The 27750-nt window shown below is 56.0% G+C and overlaps 3 protein-coding genes across 10 annotated transcripts; 1 reads left to right on the top strand and 2 right to left on the bottom strand.

Moving 5' to 3' along the window:
* Window positions 1–129: 129 nt before the first annotated feature.
* On the top strand, window positions 130–6565 carry LOC139597498 (HEPACAM family member 2-like). Its single transcript, XM_071442942.1, has 6 exons — window positions 130–145; window positions 3207–3536; window positions 3625–3894; window positions 4065–4124; window positions 4493–4547; window positions 5208–6565. Exons 1-6 carry the CDS (start codon window positions 130–132, stop codon window positions 5209–5211), a joined length of 735 nt encoding a protein of 244 aa, XP_071299043.1. The 3' UTR covers window positions 5212–6565.
* A 961-nt stretch (window positions 6566–7526) lies between these two features.
* Window positions 7527–12939, bottom strand: LOC139597114 (uncharacterized). Of its 2 annotated transcripts, XM_071442083.1 has the most exons (9): window positions 12361–12939; window positions 10865–11134; window positions 10276–10392; window positions 9973–10074; window positions 9402–9524; window positions 9109–9201; window positions 8773–8865; window positions 8231–8303; window positions 7527–7701 (listed from the first exon to the last, which is right to left on the bottom strand). In XM_071442083.1, the coding sequence occupies exons 1-9, from the start codon at window positions 12884–12886 to the stop codon at window positions 7653–7655; spliced, it is 1446 nt and encodes a 481-aa protein (XP_071298184.1). In that variant the 5' UTR covers window positions 12887–12939; the 3' UTR covers window positions 7527–7652. The 2 variants fall into 2 exon arrangements, with proteins under 2 accessions (XP_071298184.1, XP_071298183.1); XM_071442082.1 differs by having other exon boundaries at window positions 9973–10392.
* A 3433-nt stretch (window positions 12940–16372) lies between these two features.
* Window positions 16373–27750, bottom strand: TMLHE (trimethyllysine hydroxylase, epsilon). Of its 7 annotated transcripts, none has more exons than XM_071442800.1 (10): window positions 27416–27750; window positions 26996–27264; window positions 23764–23883; window positions 23282–23454; window positions 22476–22677; window positions 21521–21800; window positions 20372–20491; window positions 19807–20043; window positions 19012–19150; window positions 16373–18141 (listed from the first exon to the last, which is right to left on the bottom strand). In XM_071442800.1, the coding sequence occupies exons 3-10, from the start codon at window positions 23879–23881 to the stop codon at window positions 18010–18012; spliced, it is 1401 nt and encodes a 466-aa protein (XP_071298901.1). In that variant the 5' UTR covers window positions 23882–23883; window positions 26996–27264; window positions 27416–27750; the 3' UTR covers window positions 16373–18009. The 7 variants fall into 7 exon arrangements, with proteins under 7 accessions (XP_071298901.1, XP_071298905.1, XP_071298902.1 ...); XM_071442804.1 differs by lacking the exon at window positions 23764–23883 and adding an exon at window positions 26044–26187 and having other exon boundaries at window positions 22476–22652; window positions 27416–27742; XM_071442801.1 differs by lacking the exon at window positions 23764–23883 and having other exon boundaries at window positions 22476–22652; window positions 23282–23526; window positions 27416–27742.

Here is a 27750-nt window from a genome sequence, read left to right as displayed (position 1 = left end):
CCTGGAAATCTGTTTCCTCAGTGGCCCGTGGTGCAGAGCAAGTGCAGGGGAGCAGGAGAGGGGTTTGTTGGGGTTTCCTGGTGCTCTCAGTGAGTCTGGGATGGGAGAAACTAGGCAGGAGATGCCGACATGGACGTGGAGCTGCGTCTGGGATTTCCCAGCCTCTCCCTTGGATTCGCTTCAGTTTGCTTCAGGCAGGATGGTGGAACGTGCAATTTTAGTTGTTCTCCATGTTTCCTGGGATGGCCAAAGCAGACCCCCTGAGCTGGGTCAGTGCAGGATGCTCCTCCTGGGGAGGTCCCAGGGCCGGCTCCTTTCAGCCCAGCCCGGCGCTGGCTCGGCAGCTGATGACTCCGAACAGGGCTGACCTCATGGTCCTCCCTCGGGAAACGGCAGCCCCTGCGATGTGAAGTCATCGCGTGCGGCTCAGGAGCTGCTGTAACCTCCCTGGAATGTGCCCTCAGATGTTTGTCTTTCGATTAGAACCCATCAGTTCCTGTGCTGTTTTTTGGGAAAAACCTCTTCCTCATCACACCGCACTTCCAGCGGGAGGCTCAGGCGTCCAACCTCCTCCCTCCAACCCTGGGAGCACCCCAGCCCTTCCCTGGCTGTCTCCTGCCCGCGGGCTGGGGCCAGCGTTTGTTTGTCCCTGTTATCACAGAGGAGGTGGAGACATTCCCTGCCTGGTGGCATCGGAGCTGCTCCAGAGCTGCTGCAGGCTCACACGTGCCAGCTGGAGGGATGGAGGGATGGGTGGTCACCCAAGTGGGACAGGACATTGGCTTGGACGGGGACAAGCTGATCCTCACAGCCCTTCCTGGCCTCTGGCTGGTGGAGGTTGGGAGCCAAGGCATAGGGAGAGAGGGAAAAGAGGAGCAGAAGGGCTCTGTGGGGACCCAGGGCCGCTCCCTGCGCTGCTGGTGGGAGTTCGGCAGGGACAGGATGGATGGAGGAGCCCCGTAAAACCCTGGACATGCGAGCTTTCCCTGGAGGGATGAGGAGCAGCCTCTGTAACATCCCAAGGCAGGACAGCAGCTCCCGAGACATCCATGCCCCGGCCAGGAGCGTCCCCGCACTCCGGCGATGGATGACAAGCAATGACAGGACAGACAATGACAGACACAATGACAGGCAATGAGAGGCAAGTTCTGCTGCAGCTCCTTCCCTGGGCTGGGCTCCCCGGTCCCAGCGGCTCCTGGCACAGCTGATCTCCTCGCTCCCTCTAGTGGGATTGGGATGGCTGCGTGGGCTCCTGCCTTGCCTGCCCACACCTGTGTCCCCGTTCCTCCTCTTGATGTCCTCCCGGAGAACATCCCCACGGGATTTTTTTTTCCCCTGCGACAAAGCCCCCCGCACTTCCCAAGCTGCCCAACCTCCAGGGGAAGGAGAAAAACATTGTCCCGATCCCGCCTGGAGATTCCGAGTTGAATCTCCTGAAGGAGCAGCGCCCCATTCGTGTTCCGTCCTTCCCACAGCCCTGCCGGGAGCTGGAAGGGCTGCTCCAGGAAATGGTTAAAGCCCCGGGTTTTGTGGCTGAGGTGGGATCCTGAGGAGAGGGAACACGGTGAGGCCATTCCCCCGGTGCCTCCGAGCTGGGATTTGGGGGTTTTACACCGTGGCAGGTAGAGGAGGGACGGGAGGAGGCAGCACCTTGGGGGGTTCTGTGTGTTGGGTTTGGAAGTCCTGTAAAGGGAAGAGGGACGGAGGGGAAGGAGGAACAGAGGAAGAGGGGAGCAAGGGAGAGGAGAGGCGGGAGAGGGAAAGGAGTGGAGGGGAAGGGAAGGAGAGGAGGAGAAAGGCGGGAGGAAAATAGAAGAAGCAGAGGTGGAGTAGAAGAGAGACGAGTAGGTGAGGAGGGGAAGGAAAGAAAGGGAGGGAGAGGAGGGAAGGGGAGGGGAGGAGAGGAAAAAAGAGGAGCAGGAGGAGGAGAGGAGCAGGGGGCGGAGGGCAGGCCCCGCGCGGTCCCGCCCAGAGGAGCTGCCCCAGGCTGGTGGCGGAGCTGTCGCCCGGCGGCCCCGCAGATGTTCCCCGTCCCCTTCCTCCTCCCCCTCCTGCTCGCCCCCGGCAGCGCCGCGGCCGCCCCGGGGGTCACAGGCGAGTGTCAGCCCCGGGGCCGGGGTGGCCGGGACGGGTCGGTCCCGTCCGGGTGCCCGGCTCTGCCCCGGCCGTTCTGGGCAGGTTTGGCCGAACTGGGCCGCGGGGGGAGGCGGGCGGGACCCCCTGTCCCCCCCCTCATGGAGCCACTCCTGGCTTTGGGAAGCTTTTCCTGGCGCCTGATTTAAGACGCGAAGGCGACTCCAGGCTCGGGCGCGCCTTAATCCCGGAGAAAAGCTTTTAGGGGAAGGTCGGGAAGGGACTTGCGGCTTTTCTCGGCTCTCAGCGCAGGTTCCCGGCAGGGGCCCGCGGGGGGGGGGAGGGGCCGGCTGTGCCCGGGGGTCCCACAGCTCCGTCTGTGCCCCCTAAAGCAGGAGGGAGCATTTCCATGGCCATGGCTCTGCTGACAGATTTGGGGCTGTGGGTGGGTGAAAAGCTCAGCAGGGCCCGGCCAACGTGGCTTTAGCCCCAGAGCATGGGCAGGGGGGGATTCTGCCCCTCAGTGAGACCCTGGCTGCAGAGCTGCCCCAGCCCTGGGCGCAGCCCAGGAGGGACCTGGAGAGAGCCCAGGGGAGGCCGCGGAGCTGCTCTGAGGCCCAGAGCCCCTCTGGAGCCAGGCTGGGAGAGCTGGGGGTGTTCAGAGAAGAGAAGGATCCAGGAGAGCCCCTTCCAGGCTCCTCAGAGCCCTTTCCAGGGCCTAAGGGGGCTCCAGGAGAGCTTGGGACAAGGGATGGAGGGGCAGGACAAGGCGAAAATGCCTTCCCGCTGCCAGAGGGCAGGGTTAGATGGGATACTGGGGGAAATTCTTCCCTGTGTGGGTGGTAAGGCCCTGGCAGAAGTTTCCCAGGGCAGCTGTGGCTGCCCCTGGATCCCTGGCTGTGTTCCAGGCCAGGTTGGACATTTGGGCTTGGAGTAGCCTGGGACAGTGGAAGGTGTCCCTGGCCATGAAACAGAGTGATCTTTAAGGTCCCTTCCAACCCAAACCCTTCCATGATTCATGATTCTATAAATAATTCCCTCCGCTGCTGAGGCAGGAAGGGCTCCTGCAGCACCTCCCAGGTGGATGAGGTGGGATCCCCGCGGCTGTGGCGTGACTCCTGTTTCTCTTCCAGCCCGCACGCTCGCTCCCTGCTACTCGGCCGACCTGCGCCCGGCCGCGGGCAGCCTGGTGTCGGCCGTGGGCTGCACCGTGCTGCTGACGGCCCCGGCGCTGCGGGGCAGCCGGGCCGTGGCCTGGGAGTACCGAGTGGGCTCGGAGGAGGGGGTCATTCTCACCTACGGCTTCCGTCACCCCCCCAACGTGTCCCGGCTCTATGAGAACCGCGCCACGTTCAACGAGTCCAACCTGTCGCTGCAGGTGGTGCTGCAGCGCGGGGACAGCCGCCTCTACCGCCTCAGGGCCCAGGAGGAGGCCACGGCCTGGTTCCATCTGCACGTTGTGGGTGAGTGGTGCCACGGCCAACCCTCCTCCGTGCCTGGGAGCCGGGATTGCCCGGCTTTGAGCGCTGACGCTGTCTCTGCCTCTCCCAGAACCGCTGTCCCCGCCACAAATTGTGGGCAACTCCTTGGTGAAGGCAGGAGGCAACACCAAACTGGTTTGCAGCGTGGTGCACGGGACGGCAGACGCCTACTGGTGGAAGAAAAATGGGGAGCTGCTTGTGGGAAATGAGCGCATCCAGTTTGTGGAGAACACCACGCTCTTCATCCTGCGGGTGTCCATCAGCGACAGCGGCTACTACACCTGTGTGGTGAGCAACGCCGTGAGCCAGAATGAGACCTCCTTCCTGCTCAAGGTCCACCGTGAGTGCATTCCTTTCCCTGCCCGGGAAAAAACCAGGGGAACAGCCCCAGAAAAGGGATTCTCTCTCCCTGCCTGTGCTGAGCAGGCAGGTTTGCTGGGAGGCTGTGGGTGGGTTAAATTTGGGTTAAATTTGCTCTGGTGCAGAGGCTCTGTGTTCTCCCCTTTGCAGACTCTACCAACGTGGTGCTGCCTGTGGTCATGACCTGTGTCATCATCGGCTTGATTGCAGGTGGGTGCTGGGGTGGGCAGGTGAGTGCTGAGGTGACTCTGCCTGGTTTCTGGCTGGTGGGTGCTGTGGCCACCAGAGGTGGGTGAAAGGGTCCCATGTGGCACATCCCTGCCAGGACCTGACTCTCCCACCCTGGCATCCCATGGGCAGTAGCTGGGTTTTGTCACAGCTGCTGTTTCCAGCAGAGTGTCCCCAGTCCAAGGAGGTCATGCTGGCATATGTTGATGATGATGGTGGTGGGGCTCTGAGCAGCCTGGGCTAGTGGAAGATCTTCCCGCCCATGGGAGGGGTTGGAACTGGATGGGCTTTGAAGGTTCCTCCAACCCAAATGGTTCTGGGGTTTTCTGATGCTGCTGCTTTGTCCCCAGGTGTCTTTGTCTGGTGCCAGAGAAGGGAGAAGGAGAACTCATGTGACAACTGTTGGTAAGATGCTTCCAGCCCCCTCTTGGGGGGTTGCTTCAGCCAAAATTTTCTCTCTACAAGCTCAAACTTATCCTTGGCTGGATCCAAGTGAGCTGGAGAAGTAGGAGAGCTCAGGGTGCTATTCCAGCCTCTCTAATAAGAGGCTGCTCTCCCACCCTGGAGGTTCAAAGGGTTTGCTGTCCTCTCTATTTAATCCCCACTCTGGAAATATTCCTGATTCCTCCACCCAGAGCCTGACACTCCTGGTTACCTTAGCTCTGAATAATGGGTGGGCTTTTGAATACTCTAGAGGTTTGTGGGAAACAAGTGATTCTCGACATTTTCTCAGAAATCACTCCCTCTCTGTGACCACAAACACACTCAGGCTGTTCACTGGAGCTTTCTGGAGGGTGAGGGTAAGGATGGAGAGGATAAGGATGGAAAACCCATCCCATGAGGTGGCAGGTTACAAACAAGGAGCTCTCAGGTGTCTTGTGCTGCCAGAACCCAGGGAACTCCAGACAGATAAATTGGCCAAGGTAGCTCCTGGAATCTGGAATAGGGCAGAAGTCCAGACCTCCTGGTGCTGCTGCTGCCAGTGTGGGACCCTGAGCGGGCTGAGGCCCTGGAGGGGTCCAAGTGCCCAGGACATGACTCACGTGAGGCCCTCTCTCCTTGCAGGTAGAGCTGGGTCAGCCCTGCTGTTCCCTTCCCTGGTGACCCTGGTGATGGATACAGCTGGGAGTGCCAGGTATCCCATTCCATCCCATTCCAGCCTGTCCTGGGCTCACCTGTGAAATGTTCAAGCTGCCAGAACCTGCAAATATTTTCTTGGGAAACACTGGTTTGGACTATTTCTATGTTGTCCTGCTCTTCCTGTTGTGCAGCCCTGGGGAGAGGGGTGTACTTGCTCCCTCCCTCCATCCTCCTGGCTTCCTCCAGAGGCCTCGATGGGCTCTTGGCTCAGGAAAGAGCCACTGTCCCCGCTGGGCAAATCCACAGTCCTGGGGCTGCTGGGAGGTGCTGCAGTGCCAGCCCTGCCTCCCCGGGGCCTCTGCTGTCCTGCTGTGCCAGGGTTTTGCCAGGGGGCTCAGGGGCTGAGGCTCTGGGCATCCTGCTCCGTGTGACCCTTGGAGGGAGGAGAAAGGGCAGGATTGTGCTGGGGAGGAGCACAATCTGGAGGGATTGTGGAGGGAGCGGAGGCAGCGGGAGCTGGCAGGGAATGGGGGAGCAGCAAAGGAGTTCAGTTTCTGAAAGCAGAACCCAAGGAAATCCCTGCAGCTGGCTGAGGTGGGGATGCTCCTGAGCCCATCTCTTCCAGCCCTGGGCTCTGCAGGATCTGGGGATATCCTTGGGGACATCCCCTCCTCTTCCCAGCACCAGCGCTGGTGCCAGCTTGTCCTTCCCATTTGCTGCTCCTGCGGGTGACATCGGCCTTGGCCTGGCTAGATACAGGGAGCCCTGCTCCTGTCCCCTGCTGTCCCCTCCCTCCTCGTGCTGCCACTGCAGGGCTCTCCTAGGCTTTGCATGTCACTCCTTCAGCTGAGCCTGGAGGCAGAGCAGGCATCTCCAGCCTGGAGAGACCTGGATGCTTTCCCAGGTGCTGGACCCCACTGTTGGTCACCCCGGGACATTTGCACCTCCTTTTAATCTGAGGGGACAATCCCAGGTCCAGGGCCCTCCCTGAGCCAGTCCCCAGCATCTCTGGAGCAGGCTGGGGTCCTCTCAAAGGCAAACTGGAAAATTGTGGGAGAGATCACTGGGAGATTCAGGGGCTGTTAGCAAGGGGCCATCTCAGCCTTGGGTTTTGTGGAGCCATTAAAGGAAGCAGAGGAGGTTGGGTGGAATAAATGAGATTCCAGCCCTGTTGGAAGCTGCAGGGCAGATTCTCATGTTCTCTGTTGCACTTGAGGGTGTAAAAGGTAGCCACACGTTTTACAAGAAATACTTTTCTAAATGTTTTGGGGAGTTGTCTGTGAATGGTTTTGGAGACTTTGTGTTTTGTTGATGTCTGTTGCTGCTAATAAAGAGTGTGTGTTACCCCAGAGGGTATTGTTGTGATGTTTAGGGTGGGAAATGCCCCCTTGGGGTAGCTGGAGCCTGGGGTAGCAGTGGGGTAGGAATCAGCCCCTGGTGGGACATGGCTGGTGGCAGGCCTGGGAATGCTGGATTTGTCCTGGTGTCCGGCTCTGGGAGATGATCCCTTCCTCTCGAGGACATAATTTACTCCCCTTGTGGGGTTCCTGCATTCCCATCCCCTCCCTCACCTGCTCCTGTGGCAATGACTGCCTGAGGGACTCAGCTGGGGTTAAGAACAGCCCAACAACTCTGCTCCAAATCGGGGTGAGGGTATTTTTAACCTGGCCCTGTTCCCTGAGTCATGGGAGCCTGGCAGGTGCCCTGGCAGTGCCTGGGGAGGAGCTGCCTTCCAAGGAGCTGGGTCAGGGCTGCCCCAGGGGTGCTTTTCAGGGAGGTTTGGGGTTCATGTGGGGGCCTTTGGGTGCAGGGCTGTGCTCAGCAGCTGTTTGTGGTTGGGAAGGGCTCCCATGGGCTGCAGGAAACAGCTCAGTGAGTTGTGACAGCCGGGGCAAACAGCCTTTGGCACAGGCTGAGTACAATTTAAGGAGTAAATAAATCCCAGAGTGTGTCAGACGCCCTGGGATGGACCTGAGGAAGAGCTGTTGACAGCATCCACCTCCTCCCACCCTGGTTTTTGTGCCTTCATGTCCTTCCTCCGCCTTTACTACTGGTAAAGCCAGAATCTATTTCGAGTTACGACAGGGTTACTTCCAGAAAAGTATTTCATGCTACTCCTAGGTATATCTTCCACAAATAGTTCTAAATTGTTGTAAACATTAAATAAAGATAAACCAGTGAGAGACTCCTGCAGCTGCTACTAAAGGGGCTTCTCTACTTCAGGCTTTGGTTTTCTGCAGAAATAAAGGGAGAAATGTGCATTTGGCCTCCCCTGGGTCTGATTTATTATTAAAAAAGGCAGAATCAGGTTAATTTCATGGACATTTATTATGAAGATGACAGAGGAACAAAAACTGAGACTCCTGAACCCACTAAACCTGGGGGAAGGCTTGGGCTGGCTTAACCAAGTGAGAGACACCCAGATAGATCTCAGCAGGGAATGGTGTCCTTGGTGCCTGGCTGAGACATTTCGAAGGACCTGGAAGGAAGAGGAGGGGGGACATGCTGAGTATCAAAATTGTTCCCTGTGAGGGTGGGCAGGCCCTGGCACAGGGTACCCAGAGCAGCTATGGCTGCCCCTGGATCCCTGGCAGTGCCCAAGGCCAGGTTGGATGTTGGGGCTGGGAGCAGCCTGGGATGGTGGAAGGTGTCCTTGCCATGGCAGGGGTGGCACTGGATAATCTGAGAATTCCCTTTCCACCTAAACCATTCTGTTAATCCGTGAATCCAGGAGGAATGAAGGCTTAAAAACTTCAAGTTGAGGCCATAAAGGGGAGTTTTGAGTGGGCTCTCAAGTGCTTTGCTGGATGGGGACCTCACCAGAGCCTCCCCCTGAACCCAGTAAGAACCTAGGGGCTAGAGGGCAGTGCTGGGCTGGATCTTTCTTGAGGTCTGGGCCTTAAACTAAAACACAGGATAGTTTCCATATCCTGCTTCTTTTGCTTCAAGATGTGCAAATTCATGTGGAAAATAGGAATTTATGTGGAAAATAGGAACAAAGGACCTACCCGGCTTTGTCCATCCAACAGACTTCACGGTCCTTGCTCCAGCCCTGCGTCGTGTGATGTGCAAAAGACAAATCTGTCCCAGATCAGGAGAAGGTGTGAGAGGCACCAAGGATGGGGTGTTGTATCTGGGATGCAGTCCCTGGGGTGTTGTGTTTGGGATACAGTCCCTGGGGTGTCGTGTTTGGGATACAGTCCCTGGGGTCTTGTGTTTGGGATGCAGTCCCTGGGGTGTTGTATCTGGGATGCAGTCCCTGGGGTGTTGTGTTTGGGATGCAGTCCCTGGGGTATTGTTTTTTGGGATGCAGTCCCTGCGGTGTTGTGTTTGGGATACAGTCCCTGGGGTGTTGTATCTGGGATGCAGTCCCTGCGGTGTTGTGTTTGGGGTACGGTCCCTGGGGCTTCCCAGGGGAGGGAAACAGTGGGAACCATTAAACACGGGGGCTTCACAAAAGCCACTTTTAAACAATTCCTGTGGCTGCTGGGTGGTGCGGGGACCCCGAGGCGTTGGGAGGGGCTGGAGGGGGAAGGAGGAGCAGACTTACAGCAGAGGCCAATGGCGAGGAGCGGGAGGGCCGACACGGCCGCTGCGCTGCACACCAGGACGGTCACGTCCATGAACTCCGTGCATCCTTCTTCTGCCGCCGGAGAGAGCGGCAGGGGCAGGGAAACGAGGGAGGCAGGTTGCCACCATGAAAGCACAAACACATAAAAAATAGAAAATAAAATAAGTGAATGATGTTGATACCGGATTTTGCTCCCGCCAAAATTTCACTTCCCCGAATCTCCTGGTTTGTTGGGTTTGTTCTTGGAGGCCTAGCAGCTGAATTGAAGAGACGTGGGGATTTCATGAGCTGTGTTCTTGGAGGATCTCTGCTCACCGTGGCGGTGGTAGATGCTCTTGATGAGGAAGGTGCTGCTCAGCACCACGGCCACCACGGCCCCTGGCGCGGAGTAGCCCATGGTGCGCTGTGCTGCAGAGGTGCGCAGGAAAAAGAGATGTGGGTCAGTGCCCAGAGGTGTGGGTGCAGGGCTGGCCTCACCAGGCACTGGTAAGGGATCCACCAGCCTGAGTCAGCAGAGGAGTTCTCATTTTAAAATGTTAGGAAGGATGTTTTGGGCAGAATAACTTCCCTGTGGACCAGTTTGGTCCATCCTTGGTGGGACCGCTCACCCTTTTTGCTCTTCAGATGGCTGAAATGCGTAGGCTGGAAAATCACGGTGGTGGCCCCCAGGAAGTTCACCACGCTGAGGTAGCTCAGGGTGATCTCGGGCAATATGACAGCCAAAGAAGGGCCTGAAAGACAACGGGACAAGGCAGAGACCCTGATGTTCCATTGCCCACCCCCTTCAACACCTGGGCATTACATCCCTCCCCCACCCTCTTCTGACTTCCAGACTTTCCTTGCAGCCTCTCCATTCTCTGATCATTTTACTGTCCTGCTGGGACTCATCCTGGGAAAGGGCTCTGGGAAAAGGGGAATAACTGTATTAATTGTCCTGGGGGGGGGCGGTGTGTAATGCACGTGGTGGTCCAGGCTCCCCCAGACCTGGAGATCACACATGGAGATCATAAATGGAGATCACACATGGGTCATTTATTGCTCTGGACAGGTCTGTCCCCCACATTCCACGGCATGACTCCCCTGTCCCTCACTGCCTTCCTCTCTGGGCCCCACTGGACTCTGCATCTCCCATGGGGTCTGTCCCCCCTCCCTCCAAACCTCCCTACAGCCCCCTCTGACCTTCCTCCCACATCCAGAGGATGCCAGCGGTGCCATCCAGGATGCAGGCAATGCACACCAGCCCGCAGGTGTAGGAGCTGAGCCACCTCCAGAGCTCCCCCCCTAAAAACCCAGAGCAGAGGGGGGTGACTGCTGTGAGCCCTGGGAATCCCGTGTCAGCCATCACCCCTTCCTCATGGTTAGGTGCAGCCCATCCCCACCCAGATGCTGTAGGATATCCCAGGATCTGGGTGTTCCCAGAGCAATCCTCTTTGCCCTCCCCCACCAGACAAGGGAAATGGGGTCCCACTCCCCCCAGCTCACTTATCCTGAGCTTTTCGGACTGGCAAACAGGAATAATTAATCCCCACGCTGAGACAACAGCAAAGACCACAGCGATCACTGCAATCCTCAAGGTGTGCTTCAAGCGATGGGAGAGACCTGGAAAAGAGCAACCCCGAGGGGCAGGAGATGGGACATGAGCAGGACCAGCCCCCTGTCTCTGGTGGCCGCAGGGGTCCTCCATTCCATTTATTTGATTTCATTTATTTGCCAACTGGTGGCCAAATACACTGCATGCAATGTCCAGCCTGGGGTGGGTGCTCCCCACAGGTTTCCTGACCACCCTCCTGCCCGTGTCCTGCTCAGCATCCCCTTGGCCAAGGGCCATAGTTTTGGACCTTCCCCAAGAGGGAACGACCAATCTCCTGCAAGGACTGTGCCCTGGTGGGATCAGAGGCTGGGAATTGCTGCTGATCATCCCAAGATGGGCAGCTCCTGGCAGCAGCATGTGGACAGCGCCTCCGGGGGAGGGCGGCCACACCACGGGCGATGGAGGCTGAGGGATTGGATGGAACCTCTGAGACATCTCCAGGGAAGGGTGGAGGGCAGGAGGAGCAGTGGGTAATGAGACCTTCAATGGTGACCTCCAGGGAGGTTTCTTGCCAGCTGATCCTGTTGCTGGCATTGCAGGAATAGGAGCCGCAGTCTGACTTCTTGGCTGGCCTCAGGTACAGAACACTGTGGCTGCTGGACAGCTGGGAAAGTCTGTCTGAGAGAAGGGGCTGCCCATCCTTCTTCCAGGTGATGGTGTCCACTCTGCCCTCTGCCACCTCACAGATAACCTGGCCAGTGGCCTGAGCCAGGAGACTGCTGGTCCAGAGCTGAGGGCGGGACACAGGCTCTGGAAATGGAACAGAGACCCCAGCACTTCTCTCAGACACAGAATCACAAAATAGTTTGGGTGGGAAGGGACCTTAAAGCTCATCCCTTTCCACCCCCTACCATGGCAGGGACACCTTCCACTATCCCAGGTTGCTCCAAGCCTTGTCCAACCTGGCCTTGGACACTTCCAGGGATCCAGGGGCAACCACAGCTTCTCTGGGGATCTGTGCCAGTGAATGTGACCCAGAGCATCCCTGATGGGCCCTTGGGCTGCAATTGCCACCACAGCATCAGCCACAGTGTGGTCACAGGTGCCTTCCCCTTCAGAAGGCCATCCTGCTGCTGTGCTTTCCAGGACTGTTTTTTTTTCCCAGTTGAATCACTGCTTTAATGGATGTGGGTAAGTACAGAGCACTTTGAAATGCATCAGGAAATGAGAAAACAGCAGAGAAGGCAGCAGACCCCACTTGGATTGTGTGTGGTTGGAAGGAGAGGTGGGTGGTGAAGGGCTGTGGTGGCATTATGGCCATGGCGTGGTTGGTGAGATAAGCCAGAGCAAATGAAGGGAATTGCTGGCAGCAGTGCTGAGGAGGGACTTGTGGCCATTTCAATGCCTCTTCTCTCTGTGGTGGCAGCTGGCGCCTGCAGAGGGCAAACAGGACAGCCTGGCCTTGAGGGGTGGTGGCTTCTCCAGAAACCTCAGCTGCATTGGCTCTGCCAGGTGTCCCCTGGCAAAGTGCTGGGGAGAAGGACCCTGCAGGTGGCAGAGTCACAGCAACCCACCAGTCCCTCTGTTATCCCTCTGCTTCCTCCACCACCCCCCCAGTTCCTCCATCCTCACACCTGTCCCTGCATCAGCCCCATCACCCTTCTAGTCCCTCCATCATCCTACCAGTCACTCTGCCATCCCTTTATCCTCCCACCAGTCTCTCCATCCCTGCATTGAAGTGTGGGAAACAAGGGATGGAATTGCCTTGCCAGGATGGAACTTGTCCCTCTGTCCCAGCCGGGCCCCTGGAAGGTCTCACTGGGCAGCACTTCCAGATTTGTTCCCCTAGGACAGGTTGGGAACCTCTTTCAAGATCTCTTGCTGCTGTCTCCACACATGACAGGTGCAAACACGCTCAGGACTGGCCTTTGGTCAAATCCCCTCTCCAACCCCTTTGCCCTGGTGCTTGGTCCATGTACAGACAGATTCTGCTTGGATCCATCACCCTGCTCCTCCCTCCCACACCCTCCACTCACGGAGCACTTCCAGCTGGATTTCCAGGCTCTTCCTGTCTCCTGTGTTGACAGTCACTCTGTAGGTGCCACTGTCACTTTCCTGGGCATCCTGCAGCAGCAGAGATCCATTGGATGGATGGAAAACGGCTCGTCCTGCATAGGGAGCGTGGATGGCTGGGGCGTGGGCCCCCCCCTGGTGCTGCAGGACGGGCTGGGGGCCGGTGCCATTGAGGAATTCCCAGCACATGGAATCGCTGTGGGTAACGTTGTCTGGCCCAGGGAGCAGCACCGAGGATCCCACAGCAGTGGCTCTGTGGACAGCTCCCGCTGCTCCCAGAGCTGGAGGGAATGACACCAACAGCCCTGGAGGGAAGAGAGGGGCTGGAACAGCTGCTCTGGGAAAAAGTGTCTCTGCCCATGGCAGAGGAGTGGAATGAACTTCTCCTACCTGAGTTTTTGTTGTACTCACCCAATTTCCACATCTCATTCCCAATTCAGAGAACCCTGGAAAGGTTTGGGTTGAAAGGGAGCTCAAAGCCTGTCTCATTCCAGCTCTGCCATCTGCAGGGACATCTTCCACTAGACCAGGCTGCTCCAAGCCCTGTTCAGCCTGCCTTTGAACACTTCCAGGAATGGGGCAGCCACAAAATTCCTGGTCTTGTTTGGAGCCCCCCACAGGATGCCCCCCACAGGATTTCTGCCCAGACTTTCTGGGCTTGTCACAACTTGGGCTCTGGCAGGTGCTCAAGGACTTATGGAGGAGCTGCTGTGGGAAGGCCACAGCTGCCAGACCCCCATCCCCAGTAAAGAGGATTCCAGGAGAGAGGAGAGGGAGGGGAGCTTCCCCAGCCCCTGCGGCTCCAGAGCTGGGCAGAGGCCAGGGATCCTCACAGGCTGTGTTTGCTCTCGGCCCTGTCTCAACCTGCCCTGATAAGCACCTGTTCACCTGCATTCCCACTGCACCTGCCAGGCAAACTGCCCTGGAAACTCCTGCTGCTCCCACTGGGGATGGTGCAGCGCAGGTGGGAGAGAAAAGAAGTGGGACAATCCAGGTAAAGTCAAGTTCATCAGGTGATTTTAATTTCTCACTCTTATAGCCTTGAAACGCAGCTGTTTTCATGCCCTCCTGCCCCCCCCAGACTGTAGATGTGGAGGAAGAAAATACAATTTAATCATTAAAAATTCTTATTATCTGAAAAATTTCATTTTTCTGCTGAGAAAACACTGTTTACAGAGAACAGAACAATGAGCTGAAGGAAAGAGGAAAACACTTAATCTTTTGCAGCTGCAATGGCCAAAACTCATCCTACAGACACTGAGAGCTCACTGACATCATCCCAAAATCAAGCTGTAGGGTAATGGGCTTCCTTTCTATTTTAGATGCTCGTCCTGAAAATCTTTTTGCATTTGGATCTAGCACAGAGCAGGTATGGCTGCCCCATTCCTGGAAGTGTTCAAGGCCAGGCTGGATGGGGCTTGGAGCAGCCTGGGGATAGAATGGGAGGAAGTTCAAGGTCCTTTTCAACCCAAACCCTCCTGTTATTCTATGGTTTGTGTTTCAAAGCAGCCAGTGACAATTTAAAGGAGCACAGTGAAAATGCTCACACGAGTTTAACACAAATAAAATCTGTGTTTTTAAAAACATCAAATATTTTTACATATCTATTTTTAACACAAACACAGATATTAACATATATACCGATATTTATGTGTGAGTACATCTATCAGCCCCACTATAAATCTGGCTGCAGCAGACTTTTATCCCCGGAGCTGTGCGTGGCTCTTCCACCACCTCTCCCCTTGGGCAAACACGCCTTTGCCTTCCAGGTTAAACATTTTACCCACCTAAAACGCCCGGCCCGGAGCTCCCCACGCTCGGCTCCAAAGGGCTTTGGAAGAGGCGAGGAGCCCAGCCCAGCCCAGCCCGGGCTCTCCTTACCTGCGAGGAGCACCGAGGTGGTGCCCAGCAGCTCCGCGGGACGGCACAGCAGCATCTGCCAAGGGAAAAGAGCCCCGGATAGCCCCGATTTCAGAAATCCCCTCACAGAAATTCCGCGCTGTGCTGAGAGCAGCAGGTGAGGCGGTACCGTGGGTTTGCAGCCTGGGATGGAACCCGGTGCCGCGGGTGTTCCCAGCCTGTTTTCCTGCCGATGGCTCCTCTCCCTCCGCGCCGATTCCCCTCCCAGGCTCCTCCCGGGAGTGGCAGCGGCGGCAGCTCCCGCTCCTGTCCCCGCTCCCCCGGGAAATGGAGCTGCCCAGGGCTCCGGCACCGCGCTGGGATCCATCGGCGGCTCCCGGCTCTGCCGGCACGGCCGAGGGGGTCCCACAGGAATGGAAATTACAGGGGGCAGCCCAGGTCATTTTCATGCCCCAGGGCCAGAAGATCCGTCCCTATCCCTTTCCCACAGCTCAATCCTCTCCCAGAGCCTGCAGCAGAGTTGGAACTCGCCCCCAGTTCTGAGGGGAGCAGGGGTTCGGTCTGGCTCTAAAACACCTGAGAGCAGCTTTTTCCTCCCCGCCCTTGAGGTGTGCTGGGATCATCTACATCCCACAGGCTTTCTGCAAAGGGAATTTCAGTTTACAGGAGGGATACTCCTGGGATCAGGACCCAGGGACCTCATTTTGTTATATCTGTATCAAAATAATGGAATCCCAGACCAGTTTGGGTTGGGAGGGTCCTTAAATCCACCCCTCCAGCCTACCCTCCAGTTCTACCCTCCAGCCATGGGAAGAGATCCCTTCTACTGGACCAGGTTGCTCCAAGCCCCAAATGAGGGAAGCTAAAAATGGAAACACTTTTCAGCTGGGCTGGAAGCAGCTTCCCCCGGTTTTATTTGAGTCTTGTGAGGGACCGGAGGCTCTTGGTGGCACCAGAGGGGGCCAAGGGGGATGCACTGAAAGCTGCACCTGCACAATCCTGAGAGCTGGGAGTGAGCAGAGGGCTCTGCAGTGCACAGGGGGGAAATGGGAAGCTCTGGGAGACACTGGAGGGAAATTCATGTGGCCAGCAGGTGAATGGGGAGAGTTTGGTTTCACTGCAGGGCTGAGGACTCTGGGGAACCCCAAAAGCTGGAGGAGGGGCTGAACTGCAGAGCCAAGAGGAAAGGGAGGGGTTCCAAGGGAGGAATTGGGGTCCCTGTGGGACAAGCCAGCAAACAGGGATGGGAGTGGAGCCAGCTGAAGCCAGCTCGGTGTGAGGGAGGGACACACTCGGGCTGCACGGGGTGAGGGACAGACGGCCCCAGCGGCAAAGGGGACCCATGCGGGGCCCTGGAATGTGCAGATGGGAACGGAGGATCCCGGGAGACAGCAACACCCTCCAGCCTCTCTCCGGGTTCCCTTCGCTGCGCTGGCCTCACCTGCCTTCAGACCAGCCCCAGGGTCCTGCAGGACCCGCAGGTCCCCCAGACCGACATCTCAAATTCTCTCACATCATCCCCACCCTCTGAGCCACCCTTCGGTACGGCGGGCACCACATCCCACAGCTCCTAAAAAACGTTCACAGCCACAGAGGCTTTGAACACCAATTCCTGGTCTTCTCCAGAGGGATGGAGGGAGAGCAGCGGCACGAACTGCACCGGCAGCACCGGGGGCCCCGAGCCCGCCCGGGATGGGACTCGTGGCTTTTTGAAACACGAATTTCTGGCATCTTGTGCCATCGTGTGGCCAGAGAAGGGCCCGTGCAGCGGCACGGGCTGCGGGGATGCGGGAGGGGGTGCGGGATGCCGGGGCTGGCTCAGCCCAGCCCGAGGGTCCCGCCCGCCCAGGACGCGCTGGAGGAGGGCGACTTCCAGCAGGGAATGCTCAGACACTGCGAGCAGAACCTTGTGTTCTTTCCTTGGCTGGGGAAGGGAGTGGCTTTGTCCCCCTCCAGAACTGGAGGTGAAAGAGGAGAGATTCTCTTTCTTTTGCTGGGATCACTCCAGGAGTCTCCCCACTGCCGCCACCTGGCTGCACCACTGCCACCTCTCACCTTTGTCCCAGGGCCCTGGTGACACTTCTGATGGCAAATACCCTTTCTGTGAGCAAACCATTCTCATTTTATACAATCTTTTATTAATATCATTGTGATTATTGCGATTTCTTCAGTAAATTGTGACTCCAACTCAGAACTTATAGTATTTTTCTTCCACTATGGAAAGGGGTTGGCTGGAGGGGGCTTAATTTTCCTGCTGAGTTTTAAAATTGGTTCTACCAGGATCCAAGGCTGCCATTGGAGCTTTACCTGACAGAGGGCAGCTCCCCTGGCACCACCTGCCCAGCCTGGGCTTGGAAATCCCTTTGATCCCTGCTGACTCCCAGGGGCTCACTGGGGATGGGAAGCACTGGGGCAGGAACACCGGGACTGGGAACATCAGGGAGCTCAGCCCACAGCAAGAGCAGATTTCAGGACTGTCTTGGCACCACGATCTCTACATTCAGCGTTTGGATTAAACAAGAGCAGCAAGTTCAGCACCTGTGCACCTGCACTGCCCCTGCCCTGAGGACACAGAGCACCTCACACAGCACAGCCAGGGGTGAAGGGGCCCAGCCCTGCTTTAAGGTCTGGTCAGAGCAGAGGGAACACGCCAAAAAATATGGCAGAATGAAAAATGTTTAACAGCAGGATTTGCTTTTGTTCCTTACCCTGTGGCACTTCAGCATTCCAGATCCCAGCTCCCAGGAGCTGAAAGGCACCTCTGAGTTACATTCAGAGGAGGAGAATTTTGGGAAAAAAATATAACCAGAGTGAGTTTCATGCACCAGAGAGTATGATGATGACCTAACACCAATTCCTTAAGAAAGGACGGAAGAGGAGGCACAGTGGGAAATTTGTCAGAAATCCTGGGGCTGCTGAGTGTTGCCCTCAACACAAGTGCAGTGCAACAGGCAGAGGGAACAGCAGCATGGCAGTCCTGGAAGTCAAGGAAAAGTGGGAGTTCCATCCCTCATCTAACATCATCATCTCTGCTTCACAACATGCACATCTTGGTGCTTCCCTTTTCCTTCTCTAACCTAAACCTTCTCAGAAATGCTCAAAGTACACCAGGATCTCTCCAGGCCCTCTCTCAGGCAGCTTGGCTGCTTCATCAGTGATAAGAGACAAGATCCCAGAGATTTCCATTCTGCTCTGCTAAAAGTCCTCTAAAACTGGCAGTTGGAAAAAAAAGGCCAAACAGGGACTCCTGAAGGCACTTGCTTGGAGGAGCACTTACTGTGATGGGATTAACCACAACTGAGCCACCCTGGCTGGGAGGACCAGGCTGGGAGCATGGACAGCAAGAGCTGCCTGTACTCAAAGGCAGAGTGTGGTCCCAAAAAATGGTACCACAACCTTTGGTTTCCACCTGCCCCCTCACCTGAGCAGGCCCTGGGAGCTGCTTGGAGAGGGTGGAGGTGCCTGAGGTATTGCAGTGTCTTTGTCGTGGTGAGGCACCGGCACAGAGGGCCCGGAGCACCTGGGGAGGCACCAGCCCACCTGGCCTGGTGTGGAGTGGGGCTGGGGGCTCCTGCCTCTCCTGGGGGTGGCACTGAGGGGCTGCTGGCCTCTCCCAAAAGTGGGACTGGGGGCTGCCAGCAACTCCCAGAGGTGAGTCTGGGGGCTGCCTGCCTCTCCTGGCAGTGGAAGTGGGAGGGTCCTGCCTCTCCCAGAGGTGGGGCTGGGGGCTGCCTGGCTCTCTGGAGGGTGGGCTAGGCCTGCAGCCCCAGCAGGCGGGCAGTGTTCAGCACGTCGTCCCTCGTCAGGTAACACCCACAGAGCTGCCGGTACCCGGTGAAAGCCTCCCGGCCGTGCAGGACACGCCAGTTATCCACAAACAGGACCTGCAGGAAAGGGAAAAGGTCAGGAGGACAGCAACCACAGCAGGCAGGGCCAGGAGCCTCCGGCAGGGCAGGTCCTGGGGATCCCTGGACACTGGAAGAGCAGGTAAGGGTGTACCACAGTGGGCAGGAGCCTCCTGTTTCCACATTGGCACAAGTGAGGCTACAGCCAGCTGTTCCACAGGATCCAGCACAGCTCTTTCACCAGCTCTTTATGGAGCCAGCCTAGAAACACATTTTGGGGTTTCTTTGCCTTTCTACTGGAGAGGAAATAGTTCATCAGCAATAGACAGTGGCCAACATATCATTGAATCCCAGAATACTTGGGTTGGAAGGAGCCTTAAAGCCCATCTTGTTCCACCCTCTGCCATGGGCAGGGACACCTTCCACTCTCCCAGGTTGGTCCAAGCCCCATGGAACCTGGATTTGAACACTTCCAGGGATGGGGTAGCCCCAACCACCTGCCTCTGTGGTGTCACTTACCCATGTAAGGGCTCAAACATAACCTCAGAACTGTAATTTCTTCTGGAAGAAGTGAAAGCATGAACATTAAGTGTTCTGGCCTCTCTGCTCCTGAGGATTCTCATTTCAGTGGCTGGAAACTGGGACTAACTTTCCTCTGAGGCAGAGCTTGAACTAAACATCTCTGCCTCACCTGGGAGCTCATACTGCTTTAGGACAGCAGAAAAACATGCAGAAGCCACTACTGTTAACACTGGAGCACCCAGAACAAGGAAAACTGCTGGATATGGCAGTGCCCAGACACCGGCACACCCATGGAGCATCCTGCCCTTCTCCCTGTGCCAAACCCACGGGATTTAGCTCCCAGTCCCACCCTGGACCAGTGCTAGAGGATGCAGCTCCAGGTCCCACCTTGCCTGGCTTCAGCTTGACCCAGAGCTCGTTGTCGGGCCGGCGCAGCTCGGCGGTGAGGGCGCGGTGCGCGTGGTACCAGCGGCGCACCACGTCATGGGGCACCGTGTTGATCACGGCACGGTCGTAGTTGTTGTACCTGCGGGGAGAGGAGAGACAAGAGATTGCCCAACGCGGCTCCAGGTGCTTCCAAGGGAACCTCAGGAGCCTGTGGGATTACTGGGTAATTTAAGGGAGGCTGCAGAGGTGACCAGAGAGGTTGTGCCGCCAGCACAGAACTTTGGGAACACAGCACTGAGGGCAAGAGAAGTTTACTATCAAGTGTACACCTGTTCTTCCTGGTTTTCCATGGAAGGACATGGCAAGACTGAGAGCTGCTTAGAATAAAAGTGCAAAGCAGTGCCGGACAACGTCTAGAACTGAGGCAAACTGGAGTTTCAAAAACCAGCCCAAGTTCCCTTTGGAAGGGATCACTCTGCACTCTCCTGTTCCCTGTGTGCCAGGATAGTTTCTAGAGGCTTCTACAGAGAAGGGCTGAATTTTTCTGCATCTCACATAGAATGAGATGAGAGCTTGGAGCTGAAGGGAGAATACCAGGAGTAAAAAATCAAAGTTCACACTGACACCCATCTTTGCATCAGTGGTGCTGAGGCTTCCTCTAAAGTGGGAGGAATACAGGGTGTTCCTGTGGTTTCATCCTGCTCATCAAAGATACATTGGTTTTCAGCCCATGGAATGTTCTGGAAAACCATGACCACAATGCCCTCTCCTCCCCAGAGGCCTCCTGGCCATTACCTGATGAGGTAAAGCTCGTTGTTCCAGGGGTAGACGTTGAGCACCGGCCCCACTCCGATCATGTGGTTGTGGCAGCCGCCCACGTTCTCCACGTACTCGTGTTTGAGGGGCACCTTGGCCAGCAGCTCGAAGTGCTCCGGGGCCTGGTGCAGCACCCGCTCGGCCGCGTGGAACCCATCCACCAGCAGCGTCCGCCCGCCCGTGCCCTCGTGCTTCAGGCAGTGGAACACCTGGATGCTGCACGGAGACAGAATCCAAGAGCAATGACCTTGGCTGCCCATCCCCTGGGCACAAAGTGCTCCCTGAGGACACAGCCAGGTGCCCCTGCTGCTTCTCCAGACCCAATCCCACATGTTTTGCTGGGTGAGGAGGCAGCAAACTGCCTGTGTTGCATCCCAAACCTAGTGACACGAGTCTGGGGACTTCAGGAGCTGCAGGATGAAGGCTGTGTCACCCAAAATCCAAACCCAAATGGCTGCTCCATTCCTGGAAGCATCCAAGGACAGGCTGGATGGGGCTTTGAGCAGCCTGGGATAGTGGAAGGTGTCCCTGGAGCAGCACGTACCCACAGGGCTCCTGGAAGTAGGTGGTGTCTGTGTGCCGGTCCAGGGCCAGCTTGGTGTAGGCTGTGTCTCCGCGGGAGAAGTCAGAGGTGAAGTACCACATCCTGCCATAAATGGTCTCCCTGGAAAAGAGATGGGCAGCTATCATAGGTCAGTGTCTGGGTAAGGCATATCCTCCCCTACATTTGAGTTATTCCCCTCTGTCCCATGCACAGAGTGATTAAAGCAGAACAACTTCACAAAATTCAGATTGTCAGGGATGGTGCTTCTAATCTCTCTTCTGGTGTTCACCTCCTCTCTTTCCTCCCCAAAAGACTGGTGATGATGAGTCTTCCCCTCCACAACCACTGATGTTTCCATACCAACCATCATCCCCAGTCATGGAGGTGCCTAAGTGCAGCCAGCCCTTACTTGTATCCACACAGGGTTGCCCAATAATTCCATTTCTTCTTCCCAGTATCCTGTTTTCACTACCTCCCCCCTCCAACATGCACAGGAGGGAAGCGACACCAGGCAAGGCCAAACAGCACTCAGGGGCTACAGGGAGAGGGTCCCTGGAGACAAAAGCTGGCTGGCTATTCCCTGGAGCCCCTAGTTTCCATTTGAAGTGACTGTTCATTAACAGGAATCCCTCCTTTTCCAACAGCCCCAGACAAATCAAACTGTTTCTACAGCTTGGATAAAGCCCTGAGCCCAGCCCCTGGCATACCATGCTGGCAGTGCTTTACACAAACCCAACACCAACAGCTCTCACTGTTTTTCTCCAGCAAGAGCTCCAACTGGTCTTTGATCTCCCTGGCTCCCAGGGCCAGGCTGCCCTCACGACCCCTCAAGTCATAACAGGAAATGTCTCTCCTTGCAAAGCCCTGCTCTTCCCAGCCAGCCACTTCCTTCAGTCCCTCCTCTCTGCACAGTCCCACTGTCACAAAAGTCATGGGATGCTCTAGGGGCAGCTCAATGACTGAGTGATTCACAGCTCTTCCATAAAGGAGGGTGGATCCCACAGTAGGATCCTCCATCCCAGGTCCAGGGGAGCAGCCAGAGCATTTGTCTGCAAACCAGGCCATGCCACACAAAACACAGGACAAGGAAGCAGCAGCTTTCCAAACAGAAAGAAAACAAGTTTATCCTTCCCAGGATAGCCTAGATACCTGATTATGCTGATCCTCTTTGCCAAGATTTCCGTGTCTTCTTTGGTGGGAGTGACATTCTCCACAAAAGCAATCCCGTACAACAAGAAGTTCTGCAGGAATTCCTTCAGACCCTCGTCTGTCTCCAGGAAACTCTGGCAGTCGATGGAGGGGACCTGGGCTTGCTGGTAGATCTCAGCATTCCAGAGGATCCGGGGGTGCATGACCTGCTCCTTCTGCCCCTCGTAGCTGTTCCTTGCCAGCCACTCCAGCCCGTACCGTGTGACGTGTCCATCCGGCCCTGGCACAGGGACAAGGGCAGAGTCACCAAAATCCCACTGGCCAGCCTGGCATCGTGGCACCTGTCAGCCCAGGACAGGCCTCACCCTTGTCACCTGTCTGGGGATGGGTCCTTTGCAGCCTGCTGCCACCTGAAATATGACCTGAAAGGCCACAAGTCCTACAGGTGTTATCACTGCTGCCACAACTCCAAATTCAGGGCAGCTGCTGCAACCCTCTCCAAATTCCCAGCTAACTGTTGCATCTGCAGTGGTTCTGGCTTTTGTTGACAGGCCTAAAAGGACAATCAAAGCCCTGAAGTCAAGCCCTCAAATAAAAGTAAGCCCCACCAAAAGGAAGAAAGCAGCTGGGAAAGTGAGGAGAAAGGACAGAGAACAGGCATGGTGAGCAGGGCTGACAGCTGCTCACACAGAACAGGGAAGGAAAAGAAAAGCAACCATGTCATGCCCCATCTGTTCACCACCTGCACTGCTAGGGGAGTTTGACCAACCCAGGCACTGCATACACACAAGAAGGGCTGGGGCAGGAGAACCACACCACTTTGATGCAGAGGTGTGTTTACAGTGAGAGCAGTGTTTAAAACCTGCTCACGGCTCAGTGTCTTCCCAGGCAGGCAGATCTGGGGGTAATACTGTCCATCAGCAGGCACAGGAGGGCACAGGTGTTCAGGACTCACAGGTGAGGAAGAGCGTGGTCTCATCCACCCGCACAGCCTGGGGCTGGATGGCCAGGTCCACGCTGGCCGTGTCCAGGCTGCGCTGCTTGGTCTTGGCGTTGTAGCAGGAGGCGGAGCGGCAGTGATCCCGCAGCCACACGAAATCCAGGCGCATCACGGTGCTGCCGTACCTCAGCTCTGCCAGGGATGGGAGCAGAGGAGGCTTTGGGGCAACAGGGAGGACAAACAAAGCCAAGAATTGAAGCCCAGAGCCCACATTGTATCATCCCAATTACAGGGGATACAGTGGTATCCCTTGACGTAAATTGTCACAAGAGGAAAACCTGGCAGAGGATCTTATCAAAGGCCTGGCTCCTTTGCTTTGGAGCCACTGTGTAAAATGCTGAGAAATTCCCTTTGCTTGCAAGTGACTCGGAGTACTGAGATCTCACTGGCCTCAGCTGCCAACCCTGAACAAGGCTGGGCAGCAGAGGTGGGCACACACCAGAGCCAAGGGGGGCTGTGCCAGGGAAAGCCTGAGCATGGCACAGAAAATGGTGCCTGACAGGGCACGGCTCAGACAGTTTTTGTTCAGGAATCCCTGGATTTGATTACTTATTTAGCAGTGCCTCACTTATCATAGAAGACAAGGCTGCTCCATCCTGCCTTTGGGAATTCCAGCAGGGAACATGAAACGGCCCCCAGCGTGCATCCCTGTGACGCAGGCTATTTCAGAAGGAAAACACACATCATTCCAGGGGACAAGGGTGGAATCCCTCCCTGCTGTCCCTGGGCAGAGCAGGAGCACCCTCACCCAGCACACCTACCGAGATGGTCTCGGTGCAGCTCCCAGGCACAGCAGGGGGACGCTGGGGCCGTGGGGTGGCAGCGTGCAGGGACAGCCAGGATGGGCCTGGGGCCCCGGGGCAGCCATGGCCAGTGATGTCCAGAGCTCCCACGCCGCCCCCGGAGCAGGCACGCCAGCCTCTGGCACCACATCCTGCCAGTCAGGAGAGAGGGGACAAGGTGACTTGGATGTGATACTCTGTCCTAAACCCCAGCAGGAACAGCCCTGAGGAGACACAAAGGACATACCAGGATCCTGTGAGGGTGGGCAGGCCCTGGCACAGGGTGCCCAGAGAAGCAGTGGCTGCCCCTGGATCCCTGGAAGTGTCCAAGACCAAGCTGGACACTGGGGCTTGGAGCCACTTGGGCTCATGGAAGGTGTCCCTGCCCATGGCAGGGGGTGGAATGGGATGAGCTTTAAGATCCCTTCCAACCCAAGCCATTCCATGATTCTGTGATTTACCAGGCAAAGCCAATCCAGGAGAGACAGCTGTGTTCAACACTCTTGTGCAAAACAGTGGCAAAGCCTCATCTCTGAAGGTCTTGTCCCCCCTCCAGCATTCCCAGTTTGAATTCACCATTCCTGGATGGAATTGCAGCAATAGGGGAAGCAAAGTGACCTTGGTTAGGGAAGCAATAACAGAGGAATCTGGTAATTAGGCCAGTTCTAGAAAAAGCAGGCAAAACAATGAGGAGGAGGAGGAAGATCTCTGCTGCTGGTGAAGGACACAGCTGGCATGAAGGAGAAACCACCATGATTAATTTTAGGATAGAGGTTAGAAGGCGATTTCTCCAAGGGAAATTTGTAACAACTCTTCAGTGCAAAGAGCAAGGGCAAAAACCTGACAAGTTTTAAGAGATGATGCCTCAGTCTAAATGCCTGTCATGTTTATGAATTTCTGGGGGCCAGGTCTAAACCCAGCAGGATTTTAACAGCACTTTGAAGTGCACTGAAATGTGGTCTCTCTGGATAAGACACAGGCTCAGAAAGCATTTCTTATCCTAGACTTCTGATTTTCCTTCATTTTCTTATCTGGAGAGTCCAGGCACTGGAGCTCTGGCTGTCCAAGCTGCTTCTGCTCTGCAGAGACCTCAAAAGCTGCTGATAACAACCAAATCCACAGAGGTGCCACATTCCCAGCAGCAACTTGTTAAGCAGGGATAAAAGAATGCAGACATCCCTAGGGAGAAAAAGTGGGAATGTTTCTGAAGAGAAGGTTTGAGATGAAGGCACACTGACACACTTCAGCCCTGGAGTCCTTTCCATGAGAAATTTTCCCAACATTCAATCTAAATCTCCCCTGGCACAGCTTGAGGGTGTTTCCTCTTGTCCTATCCCTTGTTACCTGGGAGAAGAGACCAAACCCCCTGGCTCCAGCCTCCTTTTCCAAGATATCCAGTTCCTTTTCCTGCTGCCCAGCTTTGAAAATCTGCTATAGGAAGAGGAATGAGCCTCATCTGACACACAAATCTCATAACCAAGAGAAGAAACCCTACAGCTACAAAACCCAGGAGGTGCCCCTGATTTTTATCAGCTTTAAAATCTTAAAGAAATTATTTAAATCCCTGAACCAACAACTCACAAAGCTTATCTGAGAGAGGGAAAGTCTGTCCAGTTTGGCTTTTGGATCCACTATCCCAGTGAGGGGTAGAAAACAAGGAATCTTGCCTACACACACACACAGGACCCAAAATGCCAGGAAAAGGCTCACCCACAAATCCATCAGCACATGGCCTGTGCCTGGGCCAGCCTTAGTTTGATCTTTCCACACACATTTCTTTGCTCTCCTCTTCTCCCAGTATCAAAACTGAGAAGGAAATTAACACAGGTAATGGGAAGTGACCCAGATAATTAAACCTAATCAGGGAGAACTTGTATTGCTCTTCCTGGAAGAAAACACCACAGGCAGCCCAGTGAGAGCCTTAAATTCAATCTTTCCAAGACATACTAAAACTAAGAGGCATTAAACCCCCAAAAAATCTGTATGATTAGGGAGGATTTATAATTTTTGTTGTTTCATCAGAGCTAACAGCTGAATGAGCTACATGAACAGCAAACTGTCTTCCTGCACCTCCTGCTACCTCACCTTTATGCTTTATGTGGTCCAGACACATGGGCAGCAGTGAAATGAGAGAATTCCAGACAAGATTTCCCTCAGAATTCAAAGCAAAAGGACAGGAGGGAGCAGACATTAAATGCTCAGTGCATAAATGCTCAGTCATACACACGGTGGGTGACACAGGACCCACAGGATGAAGGAGAGAACAGTGCTGGAAGGAAAAAGAGAAACCTCAAATCTATTGTGATTTGAGGAATTCCCATCAGTCTTTGGAGAGAAAGGACAGGAGAAGGTGTGGAAGGAGCAGAAAGGAAGGCTGGGTTTCACAAGGGTTAACCCTAACCCTAACATCACAGTTTGTCTCACAAGAAACATTTCAAGGAAACAAAACTGGGTTTAACCTCTCTGAGAAAAAGCCACAGTCCCCATTCTGGCCAAAGGAAATGGTGAAAAAAATGAGTGACCAAATAGTTTCAGCAATGGGAACACCTAAGAAAGGAGAAACCCACAAACAGGGGTTTCACCAGCTTTTAGCCAAACCCTCCAGGGCATGGAATGACCCTGCTGCCCTCCCTGCCCTGCTCCAGCCCTTCCAGCCTGTTTGTCCAGATCCTCTGAAAAAAAAAAAAAGGTGTTTTCTATGAAAAAAACACCTCAAACATTCAACAACTGCTCACACTCACTCAGTTTTTACTTCTGGAAGCACCTGGCTGGAACCAAGGTTTCTGTTCCATATGGAAGAGGGAGCTGCCAGAAGCACAACAGTCCAAAGTGAGGGAAAGGAATTTGGCCTTTGATCCTCTGGGATCCTTTAACCTGACAGTTCTCTGCAGGAAAGGAACACCAAGAAAAAGAGAAATTTGCAAAGGCTGAGCTGCCCTGAGGACTCTGCCAGAGCCAGAGGAGCGAAGAGTACAAGGCCAGGTAACAAACCAGATCCCCCAGGATGGCAGCACCTCTTGGACAGGACACAGGCAGAGTTTAACAGCCTGAGATGACTCAGTTAATTACAATTAATTACCACAGAGACAAAAAGCAGACTGGCTATTCCCTGCTGAGCTCCTGCCCTCACCCTGCAGTCAACTCCATCAGATCTCAGCTGTCAAGAACCAGATTCCTCTTCCAGCCCTTCCCCACATGGGATTTCAATGAAATTAAGGAGCTAATAAAGACATCCCAGGCACTGCCAGCTTCACAGCTACTTCATTTTCCTGGAAGCAAAGGGAATTATCTGCTCACCCCACGTTTCACGCTGACCACCTGATGGCAGGCCCCATTCCCAGAACCTTATTCCAGCCTCCTGTTTGCATTTCTCCCAAGCAAAGCCTTCCCAGGCCATGCATGCAGCTCAACAGAAACAAGTTCTAATTCTGTTTTTTTTTTTTTTTTTTTTTTTTTTTTTCCCAGCAAACCAGCCAGCCCTGATGGTAGAACCCCCCCAGAGGAGTTACTCCAATAAACTCCTATTGCTAAATCACTCCATACTCTGGGTCCTGCCCGGGCAAAGAGGAGCCAGGCAGGGTGCGGTTGTGTTTTTCCAGGGAATGACGGAAAACAGCTCTGCCCGAGAGCTGCAGCCTTTCATTCCCTTTCGCTGGGACCGTAATTCCCGTGTGAGCCCGGGCCTGGCATTACCTGGGACACTGGAACGGCGGAGCTGCGGGATGGCGGAGCGCGGTTCGGGCGGGCTCGGGATGCTGAAGGGATGGCGGAGGGGCTCAGGCGGAGGGGCTCAGGCGGAGGGGCTCAGCCGAGGGAATTCCGCAGGGTCAGCGCCGCTACCCCGGGCTCTCCGCCGCTCCTTGCCCCTCCTCCGCCTCCCTGCGCCCACCAGGCCGAAAACGCCGCTCGGAGCTTTCCCACATCGGCCGCTGCTGCCCGAGGGAACCGGCGTATGGGTGACCCTGGAAAGAGGGAAAAAACAAGGAAAAAAGAAAGCTACGCTGCAAACGGGTCCCTCTCCGAGGGGGCCCAAGCGCAGTCCCCGAGCCCCGCGGGCAGGACCAGCCCCGCTCCGAACTCGGGGGGCTGGGGGGCACCGCGACCGCCACCCACCTCGGCGGCTCCCCGTTGCCCTGGCGCGGCCCCGGTGCCTCGGAGCGGCGTTGCCGGGCCCCAGAGCCCGCAGGCGGCGGCGGGGCCGGGTCAGGAGCGGGGCTGGGGCCGCCTCAGGCCGCCCCGGGGCGGGGCCGCCGCCGCCATAGAGACACGCGGGGCAGAGCGCCCGCAAATCATAGAGCCGCGGCGGGACGGGGCCGGCGGCAAACGGGACCGGACCGAGACAGGACGGCGCCGCCCCGGGAGACGCCGCGGCTCCGGAGGCCGCTCCGGTCCGGGAGGCCGCGGGACGAAGCGCCGCAGGCGGCACGGAGCTCGGGGAAGGGGATGGA

The sequence above is a fragment of the Agelaius tricolor genome, unplaced genomic scaffold (genome assembly GCF_023055355.1).
Source record: "Agelaius tricolor isolate 1412-34295 unplaced genomic scaffold, bAgeTri1.0.p SCAF_17, whole genome shotgun sequence".
NCBI classification, from domain to species: domain Eukaryota; kingdom Metazoa; phylum Chordata; class Aves; order Passeriformes; family Icteridae; genus Agelaius; species Agelaius tricolor.
Note: the sequence above shows the minus strand (reverse complement) of the source record. Positions and strands in the feature narration are given on the sequence as shown.

Coding starts and splice junctions, on each gene's coding strand:
- LOC139597498 (XM_071442942.1), top strand. Junction 3,895..4,064: donor CTTCCTGCTCAAGGTCCACC/GTGAGTGCATTC, acceptor TCCCCTTTGCAG/ACTCTACCAACGTGGTGCTG. Junction 4,125..4,492: donor CATCATCGGCTTGATTGCAG/GTGGGTGCTGGG, acceptor CTTTGTCCCCAG/GTGTCTTTGTCTGGTGCCAG.
- LOC139597114 (XM_071442082.1), bottom strand. CDS start 12,886: ATGAGACAGGCTTTGAGCTCCCTTTCAACCCAAACCTTTCCAGGGTTC. Junction 10,393..10,864: donor CCTGGAGGTCACCATTGAAG/GTCTCATTACCC, acceptor GCTCTTTTCCAG/GTCTCTCCCATCGCTTGAAG. Junction 8,866..9,108: donor GAGCATCTACCACCGCCACG/GTGAGCAGAGAT, acceptor CTCCGGCGGCAG/AAGAAGGATGCACGGAGTTC.
- TMLHE (XM_071442800.1), bottom strand. CDS start 23,881: ATGGTGAATTCAAACTGGGAATGCTGGAGGGGGGACAAGACCTTCAGA. Junction 22,678..23,281: donor GCTGCACCGAGACCATCTCG/GTAGGTGTGCTG, acceptor GTTGCCCCAAAG/CCTCCTCTGCTCCCATCCCT. Junction 20,492..21,520: donor AAGAGGATCAGCATAATCAG/GTATCTAGGCTA, acceptor TCTCTTTTCCAG/GGAGACCATTTATGGCAGGA.